At 54.0% G+C, this 12341-nt stretch overlaps 2 protein-coding genes across 2 annotated transcripts in view; both read left to right on the forward strand.

The window, feature by feature from the left end:
* Positions 1-4913, forward strand: part of uroc1 (urocanate hydratase 1) — a gene marked incomplete at both ends in the record, with an annotated part of 8514 nt that extends 3601 nt beyond the window's left edge. The window contains 11 exons of the mRNA XM_079747911.1: positions 339-427; positions 936-998; positions 1759-1938; positions 2546-2643; positions 2937-3015; positions 3161-3350; positions 3436-3534; positions 3657-3756; positions 3952-4033; positions 4430-4529; positions 4776-4913. Coding sequence (XP_079604037.1) covers positions 339-427; positions 936-998; positions 1759-1938; positions 2546-2643; positions 2937-3015; positions 3161-3350; positions 3436-3534; positions 3657-3756; positions 3952-4033; positions 4430-4529; positions 4776-4913 — 1218 coding nt within the window. The remainder of the gene's footprint in view (positions 1-338; positions 428-935; positions 999-1758; positions 1939-2545; positions 2644-2936; positions 3016-3160; positions 3351-3435; positions 3535-3656; positions 3757-3951; positions 4034-4429; positions 4530-4775) is intronic.
* A 694-nt stretch (positions 4914-5607) lies between these two features.
* LOC307083889 (MAP kinase-activated protein kinase 2-like) lies at positions 5608-12259 on the forward strand. Its single transcript, XM_079747916.1, has 10 exons — positions 5608-6086; positions 7752-7891; positions 8316-8380; positions 8598-8677; positions 10130-10256; positions 10603-10678; positions 10869-10993; positions 11216-11301; positions 11390-11470; positions 11769-12259. Exons 1-10 carry the CDS (start codon positions 5850-5852, stop codon positions 11952-11954), a joined length of 1203 nt encoding a protein of 400 aa, XP_079604042.1. The 5' UTR covers positions 5608-5849; the 3' UTR covers positions 11955-12259.
* The last annotated feature ends 82 nt before the right edge of the window (positions 12260-12341 follow it).

Here is a 12341-nt window from a genome sequence, read left to right on the forward strand (position 1 = left end):
AGTGAGTGACTGGTTGACTGGTGAGTGAGTGACTGGTGGACTGGTGAGTGAGTGACTGGTGGACTGGTAGTGAATGACCGGTTGACTGTAGGCCTGGTTAGCGAGTGACTGGTTGACTGGTAGTGAGTGACTGGTTGACTGTAGGCCTGGTTAGTGAGTGACTGGTTGACTGGTAGTGAGTGACTGGTTGACTGTAGGCCTGGTTAGTGAGTGACTGGCGGTTTGGTAGTGAGCGACTGGTTGACTGGGGGTCTGGAAGTGAGAGACTGGTTCACTGGTCAGTGAGTGACTGGTTGACTGGCAGTCTGGTAGTGAGTGACTGGTGGACCCCCCCCTAGGTGGACGAGGCCCCCATCAGGAAGAGGCATGAGCAGGGCTGGCTGATGGAGATGAGCAGCAGCCTGGACCACTGCATCCAGCGCATCAGGTGACCACGCCCACCTCTCCTCACGCTGACCACGCCCACCTCTCCTCACTCTGGCCACGCCCACCTCTCCTCACGCTGGCCACGCCCACCTTCCCTCACACTGACCACGCCCACCTATCCTCACGCTGGCCACGCCCACCTCTCCTCACGCTGGCCACGCCCACCTCTCCTCACGCTGACCACTCCCACCTCCCCTCACACTGACCACTCCCACCTCCCCTCACACTGACCACGCCCACCCCTCCTCAAGCTGACCCCGCCCACCTCTCCTCACACTGAACACACCCACCTCTCCTCAAGCTGACCCCGCCCACCTCTCCTCACACTGAACACGCCCACCTCTCCTCAAGCTGACCCCGCCCACCTCTCCTCACACTGAACACGCCCACCTCTCCTCAAGCTGACCCCGCCCACTTCTCCTCACGCTTATCACTGCTCTACCCTATTGGACGGTCATCTCTGGGCTTTGTGATTGGCTCTCTGACTGATCATGTGATGTTATTTACAGAGAGGCGAGGGCGGCCAAGTTACCCCTCAGCCTGGGTTACCATGGAAACATCGTAGACCTATGGTGAGTGAAAGGTGAAAAACCCTTCAACCGCTGCCGACTCCGTTCCATTGAGCCTATGCACCTAAGGGGGCTCCCCTCTGACCTTTAACCTCTGTGGGGCCCCCCTCTGACCCCAACCCTCTGTGGGGCTCCCCTCTGACCCTTAACCTCTTTGGGGCTCCCCTCTGACCTTTAACCTCTTTGGGGCTCCCCTCTGACCTTCAACCTCTTTGGGGCTCCCCTCTGACCCTAACCCACTGTGGGGCTCCCCTCTGACCCTAACCCTCTTTGGGGCTCCCCTCTGACCCTAACCCTCTTTGGGGCTCCCCTCTGACCCTAACCCTCTTTGGGGCTCCCCTCTGACCTTTAACCTCTTTGGGGCACCCCTCTGACCCTAACCCTCTGTGGGGCTCCCCTCTGACCCTAACCCTCTTTGTGGCTCCCCTCTGACCTTTAATCTCTGTGGGGCTCCCCTCTGACCCTAACCCTCTGTGGGGCTCCCCTCTGACCTTTAACCTCTTTGGGGCACCCCTCTGACCCTAACCCTCTGTGGGGCTCCTCTCTGACCCTCCCCTCTGACCCTAACCCTCTTTGGGGCTCCCCTCTGACCCTAACCCTCTGTGGGGCTCCCCTCTGACCTTTAATCTCTCTGAGGCTCCCCTCTGACCCTCCCCTCTGACCCTAACCCTCTTTCGGGCTCCCCTCTGACCTTTAACCTCTTTGGGGCTCCCCTCTGACCCTCCCCTCTGACCCTCCCCTCTGACCCACCCCTCTGCTGCAGGGAGAGGCTGGTCCTGGAGTACCAGCGGAGCGGGGAGCTGCTGGTGGACCTGGGCTCGGACCAGACCTCGCTCCACAACCCCTTCAGCGGGGGCTACTACCCCGTGCAGCTCAGCTTTCGCCAGGCCAACCAGCTCATGGCCTCCAGCCCGGGCCAGTTCAGAACCGCCGTGGAGGAGAGGTGAGGACCACTGAAGCCCCGTCTACACAGGCGAAAACCATCTTTTTCCCCTCCGTTTTCCTTTAATGCGTTTCAGGAATATCTCCGTAAAGACGTATTACACATTGTGAAAACGCATCGAGCTGTAGAAACGCTGTGGTACATATTCAATGCGCTGGTTCTCCACAAAAGCGCGCATCAAGGAGCGCATCAAGCCTGCGCGCATCCAGCCTGCGCGCTGTATACAAACATTCAGTCGAGGAGGAGATAGCAGATGTTAAACCTTTTAGATTGATTAGTTTTTAATGTACTGTAATTAGATTTACTAAGGGGCTGTATTTAAAAAATTATTTAAAAAACCCCATCCAAAAAAATCAACGCAACTCTAATATCGCCCAGCCGATGACGTCATTGTTTGCGTTTCAGGCGTCCACACGAATCCTGACACGAAAACGCATAGGTCAGTTTTTAACCTTGGGCTGGATCCGTCTGGATGGTCGACCCAAACGCCGAGACTTATGCGTTTTCACAAAAAAATCGGTTCCGTGTGGACGGGGCCTGAGGGTGTTTAGAGAGGAGTCAACCCTGTCTGACCTGCCGTCCGTTCTCCCCCTGTCCGTCTGTCCAGCCTGAAGAGACACGTGGCGGCCATCGACACGCTGGCGGAGGCCGGCATGTTCTTCTGGGACTACGGGAACGCCTTCCTGCTGGAGGCCCAGAGAGCTGGTGAGAGCAGGACAGACACACAGCTACACACTGTTATAAGACACGCACACACACACACATACAGAGCTACACACCGTTATAAGACACGCACACACACATACACAGCTACACACTGTTATACACGCTGTTACAACACACACAGCTACACACTCTGGTATAACACACACATATAGAGCCGCACACTCTGTTATAACACACACAGAGCTACAAACTCTGTTATAACACACACACACACAGAGCTATCCACTGTTGTAACCCCCAGTAGCAGTTAGTCCTCTGGTTTCTGGGTTAAGGGGCCAAGGTAGCGAAGGAGGAGGGGAGTGGAGGCGCGACGGAGTTCCGCTATCCGTCCTACGTGCAGCATATCATGGGGTGAGTGGCGGGGGAGGGCGGTGGGTTCAACACAGAGTGGAACTAACACGCTGCTAGAGAGCTACGCTGACTGACGGACTGACAGACTGACAGACCCCAACCGGTCCCCTCCTACATGATGATCTCCGCCCCCTCTCTCCATCAGGGACATCTTCTCGCTGGGCTTCGGTCCGTTCCGCTGGGTGTGTACCTCGTGTGACCCCAAAGACCTGGAGGTCACGGACCAGACCGCGGCCGCGGTCCTCGAGGAGATCGCATTGGGCGTGAGCGAGGGCGTGCGGCAGCAGTACCACGACAACATCCGCTGGATCAGGGAGGCCGGGAAACACCAGATGGTAGGCCCTGAGGTCAGATGGTTTGGTTGCCTAGGAGACCACAGTGACGCACATGAATGAGGCCTCATCTGTCCTCTGTGCCCAGGTGGTGGGGTCCATGGCTAGGATCCTGTACTCAGACCAGAAGGGCCGAGTCTGCATCGCACTCGCCATCAACAAGGCCATCGCCGATGGAAGGGTTTCAGTAAGAGGCACACAGCCCTCACTTCCTGTTCCTGTTCCCTTGGACCTCTGCCCTCTTCAGAGGGGGTTCACGGGAGCCTGTGGTTGGGGCTGTTCTGAGCTGTGCTTTATTGTCCCCCTCAGGCTCCTGTGGTCATCAGCAGGGATCACCATGACGTCAGTGGGACTGACAGCCCGTTCAGAGAGACCTCCAACGTGTACGACGGCTCGGCCTTCTGTGCAGGTGCGTTGGTTCTCCGTTCTCCGTTCTGATTGGCTGGGAAGTGGAGGGACTTTCAGAACGGAGCCCCTCAGAGAGGATCCCTTCGATGGCTCTGAGCAGATCATCTGCTCCATCTATCCTGTCTTTGTTCTTCTGTGATGATCGTAGCCCATCCCTCTGACAGAGTCTCTCTCCTGGTGCTCCTCCCCCCCTCAGACATGGCGGTCCAGAACTTCGTGGGGGATGCCTTCAGAGGGGCCACCTGGGTGTCTCTGCACAATGGCGGCGGCGTGGGCTGGTAAGGTCATCCTGTAGCGCCACTCACCAGACACACCCCCCTGGTGAGGTCATCACCAGACATACCCCCCTGTGAGGTCATCACCAGACACACCCCCTGGTGAGGTCATCTCCAGACACCCCCCCCTGGTGAGGTCATCACCAGACACACCCCCTTGTGAGGTCATCAACAGACACACCCCCTCGTGAGGTCATCACCAGACACACCCCCTGGTGAGGTCATCAACGGACTCACCCCCTGGTGAGGTCATCCGGCAGCGACACCAAACACACCTGGGATCTGCACCGGAGGGTTCAGGGTTCAGGGATCAGGGATCAGGGTTCAGCTCCGGATTGGGTTTTGTTCTCTCCAGGGGGGAGGTGATGAATGGAGGGTTCTGGGTTTTGTTCTCTCCAGGGGGGAGGTGATAAACGGAGGGTTCGGTCTGGTTCTGGACGGGTCGGAGGAGGCTGCGAAGCGAGCCAGTCTGATGCTCAACTGGGACGTCTCCAACGGGGTAAGGCTGTGTAGAGAGAGACCTCAGGGGGAACTGGGGGGAGGAGGTCCTCAGGGTCTGAAGACCTGGTCAACAGTGTCTGACCGGGACTTCCTCCTAGAGGGAGACCTGGTCCAGAGGGTCTGAGGGGTCCACCTCCTGCGTAGACCTGGTCCTCAGGGTCTGACAGCTCCTCTCCTGGAGGGAGACCTGGTCCACAGAGTCTGACTGGGTCTGATGAGTCCTCCTCCTGGGTGTGTTTGACAGGTGGCCCGGCGCTGCTGGTCGGGGAACTCCAACGCGTATGAGACCATGGAGCGCAGCATGGAGGCCGAGATGCAGCTCCGCGTCACCATGCCCTACGCCGTGGAGGACCAGAGGGTCCTGGACCAGGCCCTGGACTAGGCCCTGGGCTGGGCCCTGCACTAGGCCCTACACTAGGCCCTGGACTAGGATTAGGTCCTGGACTAGGCCCTGGACTAGGCCCTGGACTAGGATTAGGTCCTGGACTAGGCCCTGCACTAGGCCCTGGACTAGGCCCTGCACTAGGCCCTGGACCAGGCCCTGGTCTAGGATTAGGTCCTGGACTAGGCCCTGGTCTAGGATTAGGTCCTCCCTGCTTGGAGCCCCAGGAGCTGTTGAACAGAACAGAGTTATTATACAGAGAAGGCAGCATTCATGAAGTATCAGTTTACTGAAGTCGTCCTTTGAGAAGATCTTGCTTTGCCTTTCATTGATTATTAATAATTATACATTTTGAAGAAGTACAATTATTAATAAAAGTACTGTGTGAAAAATAAATCGTGTAATAAAAAAACTATAACACTAATGTCATGGGACCTTTGAAGTTAATACCGTGCGAAGAAGATGATTTGTCATTTTTTTTGATGGTGTAAACACATGAATTGACACAGCAGTTCAAAACATGGAAGCGGTTTTAACTCTTTTTTTTAAAGTCTTCATCTTTAACATTAAGTGGTATACACGAATTGTATATTTTAATATGATCGGATGCGCCGTCTCGTTAATCCGTCGTGTGTCTTTAAGAGGGTTCAGATGATCAGCAGGAAGCAGCGGGGATGGAACCCACACCCTGGAGGGAACGGACCGAGTCACGTCTTCTGATCAGTCTCCCGTCCCGTTATCTCCTGTTGTTATTACTTAACGGACCCGTTCATATCAACGCGTCTTCGTGTGCATCTGCTGTAAAAGCTTCTTAGCTGTTATTCTCAAATATATTTCACCACGGAAAGAAACGAGCTCCTCCGGGACTCGAACTGAAGATGATGACGCGGAGGGGAGGACCACCGGCCCGGAGCCAGTGAGCGTCTTCAGGTAAACATGCAGAACCAAACCAAGGACCACCAGAGTTCTGATCCTCAGGGGACCAGCCTGAGCGGGTTCTTCTCCGGTCCAGGGAACCCGGTGGTCCCGACAGAAGCTCCGGTCCAGCTGGAGTTCAGGAGGACATCGGTGACCCAGGACTATACGCTCACGGCCCGGGTCCTGGGCTTCGGCATCAACGGCAAAGTGCTGCAGTGCTTCTGCAAGAAGACCCGTCAGAAGTGTGCCCTCAAGGTGAGCTCGAGTCTTTGTCGTTAGGCACTTAGTTCACACGACACCGTAACAAGTAGACTAAGAGAGAGCAAGTCATCAATAAGGCCCGTCCATCACTGGTCCGTGTCAGTCACTGGTCCTGGTCCATCACTGGTCCTTGTCAGTCACTGGTCCAGGAGGCTTCTGATTGGTCCAGCTGCTTCATTCTGAAGGCTCGTTATCAGTCCCTCTAATGGTATACATCGGTTCAGATTCCTCCACTGGAAGTGATTGTTTACCTAAAAATGTAAAATAAAAAAAGTTGATGACTGATAATGAGGATGAGGATAGAGGACAGGAGGAGGACAGGAGACCAGTATGACCTAGAAGCTCATCTGGTTCACTGGTAAATAATGTAGAGAAGAGGTTGTTGATGACGTCAGTGTCGGTCAGGGAGCCTTCAGAGACTAAACACAGGAAGTCAGACTCAGATTTGTGTTTGGCCTTGTGGTTATGGCTAGGCTAACCAAGAATGCTGAGTCAGGTTTAGGGTTAAGGCTAGTGTCAGGCTATTGATGGGGTGAGGGTGAGGGTTAGGGTTAGGCTAACCCGTGGGGAGTCCAAACCGGCCTCAGCTCCACCACCTCCTCATAACCATGAAAGTTTTATATTTCTCAATACGCCGTCCAACCCGTTGCCAGGGTTGGCTACTGTTTGCTAAAAGTCTCGAGAAATAATACAATTATCCCAATTCTCTCTATAAAACAGAGAGTTGCACTTCCGCTACACTGTGATCCATTAGAAAGTCTGAGTGACGCTCATGTTTTCAGAGCACTCTCATTAAATGGTCTGATATCTCACTGCCTTCCACTTAGTGGGCGAAGGAACCAAGGGAGGAGAGTAGTGGTCAGGGACCAAGGAAACAAGACCAAGAGATTATAGTGGTTAGGGACCAAGGAAACAAGACCAGGAGAGTCTAGTGGTTAGGAACCAAGGAAACAAGGGAGGAGAGTCCAGTGGTAAGGGACCAAGGAACAAAGGGAGGAGAGTAGTGGTTAGGGACCCAGGAACCAAGGGCAGGACAGGCTAGTGGTTAGGGACCAAGTAATCAAGAAACCAAGGGCAGGAGAGTCTAGTGGTTAGGGACCAAGGGAGGAGAGTCTAGTGGATAGGACTAAGGAAACAAGACCAGGAGAGTCTAGTGGTTAGGGACCAAGGAACCAAGGAAACGACCCCCGGGAGAGTCTAGTGGTCATAGTGTCGTTCCCAGCTGGGAGGTTGTGGGTTCCAGCCCCAGTGCCGGCGGTCTATGGAGCAGTCCTTGTTGTGGGGGCGCTGACGGATTCCTGCCCACTTCAGGCAGAAGGTTCCACTCTTTAGTTCTATTCGGTTCTCCAGCGTAGAGGCCCATTGGAGAACTCAACCAGCCGGGATCTTTTGATCAGGGTCGGTTCCCCTCTCTGTGGACATGAGGATTCTTGCATTCATTTAGATTTCTCTTAGCTCCTCCAGTTCTGTTTGGCTGGTTTGATGGTTCTGCTCCTCACCCCTACATCTCTCTGGACCCGGGCCTCTGCTGGGGGTCCTGTTCATGTGGTCACGTGTTCATGTGTTCATGTCTTCATATCGTCATGTGGGGGTGGTCTGGTGGCCTTCAGGCTCCCAGGGTTCTGATCTAAAGCCTCTCTGGCCCTGGTTCCTCCCCAGATCCTGTACGACACTCCGAAGGCACGGCGTGAGATGGAGCTGCACTGCCGGGCGCTGGCCGGGCCGCACATCGTCCAGGTCCTCAGCCTCTACGAGAACCTGCACCAGGGCCGGAGGTGCCTGCTCATGGTGATGGAGTGGTGAGGAACATCTCAGCTCGGCCGCTTTAGTTCTTCCATTAAGGATCCCCTTCATTCTGACGCACTTTGAGTTTGGTTCTCATGACCAGGTACTATGTGTTAAAGGGTATTTTTTTATCTTGTGATCAGTTTTTTAAGGACTGATTGATTTCAATCCCTTGGTTGGACTGTTTGGTGGTGCTCAACGTCCTGATTGGCTGTCAGAGGGTTAGTGGGTGTTCTACAGGCCTAGCTTAACGTCCTGATTGGCTGTCAGAGGGTTAGCTTAATGTAACCAGATTTCTGAAGTGAATGACTGAACATTTACGGCCTGATCGGAAAGACACAAGACAAATTACCAACTGTCTCAAAATTAACATTCATCAGCAATCAAATCATAATGTCCTATATTTGATCTATATTTGATGTCCTGTCCTGTCCCCAGCATGGAGGGCGGAGAGCTGTTCAGTCGTATCCAGCACCGAGGAGACCAGGCCTTCACAGAGAGAGGTGACCACTGGTCCAGAGAACTAACAGGACCTCCATGTTAAAGGGGGGAGGGGCGGGGCCAAGTGAGGAGGAGGTGATGGAGGAGGTGATGGAGGAGGTTATGGAAGGAGGTGATGGAGGGGCGGGGCAGAGTGAGGAGGAGGTGTTGGAGGAGGTGATGGGGGTCCTGTTCTCTGTAACCGGGGGGTACTCTGTAACCTGGGGTTTCTGTCCACAGAGGCGTCTGACATCATGCGGGAAATCGGCTCGGCCATCCAGTTCCTGCACTGCATGGACGTGGCCCACCGAGACGTGAAGGTAGATGATCCTAACAATGAGCTTCATAATGATATCATGATCTACTCGTTACAGTGGGGGGTAGTAACCTTCAGGTGTCTCTCTACCTGTCTCTCTCTCTAGCATGATAACCTGCTGTAACATGTAGTAATAACATGTAGTGATAACATGGTCCTCCTGGTAACATTAGTAACCTTCAGGTGTCTCTCTACCTCTCTCTCTCTCTAGCCTGAGAACCTGCCGTAACATGTAGTAATAACATGTAGTGATAACATGGTCCTCCTGGTAACAGTAGTAACCTTCAGGTGTCTCTCTACCTCTCTCTCTCTAGCCTGAGAACCTGCTGTAACATGTAGTAATAACATGTAGTGATAACATGTAGTGATAACATGGTCCTCCTGGTAACAGTAGTAACCTTCAGGTGTCTCTCTACCTCTCTCTCTCTAGCCTGAGAACCTGCTGTAACATGTAGTAATAACATGCAGTGATAACATGTAGTGATAACATGGTCCTCCTGGTAACAGTAGTAACCTTCAGGTGTCTCTCTACCTCTCTCTCTCTCTAGCCGGAGAACCTGCTGTAACATGTAGTAATAACATGCAGTGATAACATGTGGTGATAACATGGTCCTCCTGGTAACAGTAGTAAGCTTCAGGTGTCTCTCTATCTCTCTCTCTCTCTAGCCTGAGAACCTGCCGTAACATGTAGTGATAACATGTAGTGATAACATGGTCCTCCTGGTAACAGTAGTAACCTTCAGGTGTCTCTCTACCTCTCTCTCTTTAGCCTGAGAACCTGCTGTAACATGTAGTAATAACATGCAGTGATAACATGTAGTGATAACATGGTCCTCCTGGTAACAGTAGTAACCTTCAGGTGTCTCTCTACCTCTCTCTCTCTCTAGCCGGAGAACCTGCTGTAACATGTAGTAATAACATGTAGTGATAACATGTAGTGATAACATGGTCCTCCTGGTAACAGTAGTAACCTTCAGGTGTCTCTCTACCTCTCTCTCTCTCTAGCCGGAGAACCTGCTGTAACATGTAGTAATAACATGTAGTGATATCATGTAGTGATAACATGGTCCTCCTGGTAACAGTAGTAACCTTCAGGTGTCTCTCTACCTCTCTCTCTCTAGCCGGAGAACCTGCTGTAACATGTAGTAATAACATGCAGTGATAACATGTAGTGATAACATGGTCCTCCTGGTAACATTAGTAACCTTCAGGTGTCTCTCTACCTCTCTCTCTCTAGCCGGAGAACCTGCTGTAACATGTAGTGATAACATGTAGTGATAACATGTAGTGATAACATGGTCCTCCTGGTAACAGTAGTAACCTTCAGGTGTCTCTCTACCTCTCTCTCTCTAGCCGGAGAACCTGCTGTAACATGTAGTGATAACATGTAGTGATAACATGGTCCTCCTGGTAACAGTAGTAACCTTCAGGTGTCTCTCTACCTCTCTCTCTCTAGCCGGAGAACCTGCTGTACTCCACTAAGGAGAGCAACGCCGTCCTGAAGCTCACCGACTTCGGCTTCGCCAAGGAGACCACCGTCCACAACTCCCTGCAGACCCCCTGCTACACTCCCTACTACGTGGGTAAGGTCCCTACGTTCAGAGGGTCTCCTTCTAATGGCGACGTCGCGTCTGCCTGTCCTCATGGTGACGCCGCGTCTGTCTGTCCTCATGGTGACGTCGCGTCTGTCTGTCTGTCCTCCTGCCCTCATTGTGACGTGGTGTCTGTCTGTCCTCCTGTCCTCGTGGTGACGTTGTGTCATCCTGTCCTCATGGTGACGTCGCGTCTGTCTGTCTGTCCTCCTGCCCTCATTGTGACGTGGTGTCTGTCTGTCCTCCTGTCCACGTGGCGACGTTGTGTCATCCTGTGCTCATGGTGACGTTGTGTCTGTCTGTCCTCATGGTGACGGTGTGTCTGTCTGTCCGTCAGCCCCCGAAGTGCTCGGCCCGGAGAAGTATGACAAGTCATGTGACATGTGGTCTCTGGGTGTCATCATGTACATCCTGTGAGTATCGCTGTGGGTGTGTGTGTAGTTGTGTGTGTGGTTGTGTGTGTGTGTGAGTGGATGTGTTTGTGGGTGACATGTGGCCTCTGGCCGTGTGCCATGTACATCCTGTGAGGGTCCGTGCGTGCGTGCGTGTGTGCGTGAGGCGTGCGTGTCCGACCGCCCTGTCCTGATTGGTTCTCCTCTGCAGGCTGTGTGGGTTCCCCCCCTTCTACTCCAACACGGGCGCAGCCATCTCCCCCGGCATGAAGCAGAGAATCCGCATGGGCCAGTACGAGTTCCCCACCCCGGAGTGGGAGGACGTTTCTGAACAAGGTGAGGGACAGAAACTCCATTACCCATGATTCTTTGCTAGCTCAACTGCTGTCCTCGGGGGTGTTTCTGGTACCTCCAGGTCTTCTGTGAAGGCCAGCGTGTGACTCTGTCCTCTGCTCTCTCTGTTCCGCTCCCCTCCTGGTTCTGGTTCTGTTCCTGGTTCTGCTACTGTTTCTGGTCCTGGTTCTGGTGCTGGTCCTGGTCCTGGTTTTGATTGTTCAGCCAAACAGCTCATTGTCCAGTTACTGAAGACGGATCCTAATGAGAGGATGACCATCGGACAGTTTATGAACCACCCCTGGATCAGTGTGAGTGTACCTTTATGAACACGCCTGCTGCAGTGAACCTGTTAGTGTCCGTCACGTGACTTTGTGTTTCCTCGGCTCCGTACGGCAGCAGGCCATGGAGGTCCCGCCCACCCCGCTACACACCTCCAGGGTGCTGACGGAGGAGAGAGAGCTGTGGGACGACGTGAAGGTGAGGCTGAACACCGCGATGACACACATATACCAGGGGAGCCACCAGGGAGCAGCAGAGCACCAATACACCAATACACTGTGCCCTGGTCCTTTAAGAGGAGCCACCAGGGGGCGGCAGAGCACCAATACACCAATACACTGTGACCTGGTCCTTTAAGAGGAGCCACCAGGGGGCGGCAGAGCACCAATACACCAATACACTGTGCCCTGGTCCTTTAAGAGGAGCCACCAGGGGGCGGCAGAGAGCCCGGCTCAAGCATAACAACAACAACAACAACCTGTGTTCTCAATGGCAGGAGGAGATGACCAGCGCTCTCGCCACCATGCGCGTGGACTACGACCAGGTGAAGATCAAGGACCTGGACACCTCCAACAACCCGCTGCTAATCAAGAGACGCAAGAGGCCAGCGCCCGAGGCAGCGGAGAGGGGGGAGGACGAGCCGGGCAGCGTGGGCGGAGTAGGAGGGGTCTGGGTGGAGTAGGAACGGTGGAGTAGGAACGGTCTGGGTGGAGTAAGAGTGGAGTAGGAGAGGTCTGGGTGGAGTAGAGGCGGTCTGGGTGGAGTAGGAACGGTCTGGGTGGAGTAGGAATGGTCTGGGTGGAGTAGGAGGGGTCTGGGCGGAGTAGGAGCAATCTGGGTGGAGTAAGAGTGGAGTAGGAGAGGTCTGGGTGGAGTAGGAGCAGTCTGGGTGGAGTAGGAACGGTCTGGGTGGAGTAGGAGGGGTCTGGGTGGATTAGGATCGGTCTGGGTGGAGTAGGAACGGTCTGGGTGGATTAGGATCGGTCTGGGTGGAGTAGGAACGGTCTGGGTGGAGTAGGAGCAGTCTGGGTGGATTAGGATCGGTCTGGGTGGAGTAGGAATGGTCTGG

This window comes from Pollachius pollachius, assembly GCF_949987615.1.
Source record: "Pollachius pollachius genome assembly, chromosome: 12".
Taxonomy (NCBI): domain Eukaryota; kingdom Metazoa; phylum Chordata; class Actinopteri; order Gadiformes; family Gadidae; genus Pollachius; species Pollachius pollachius.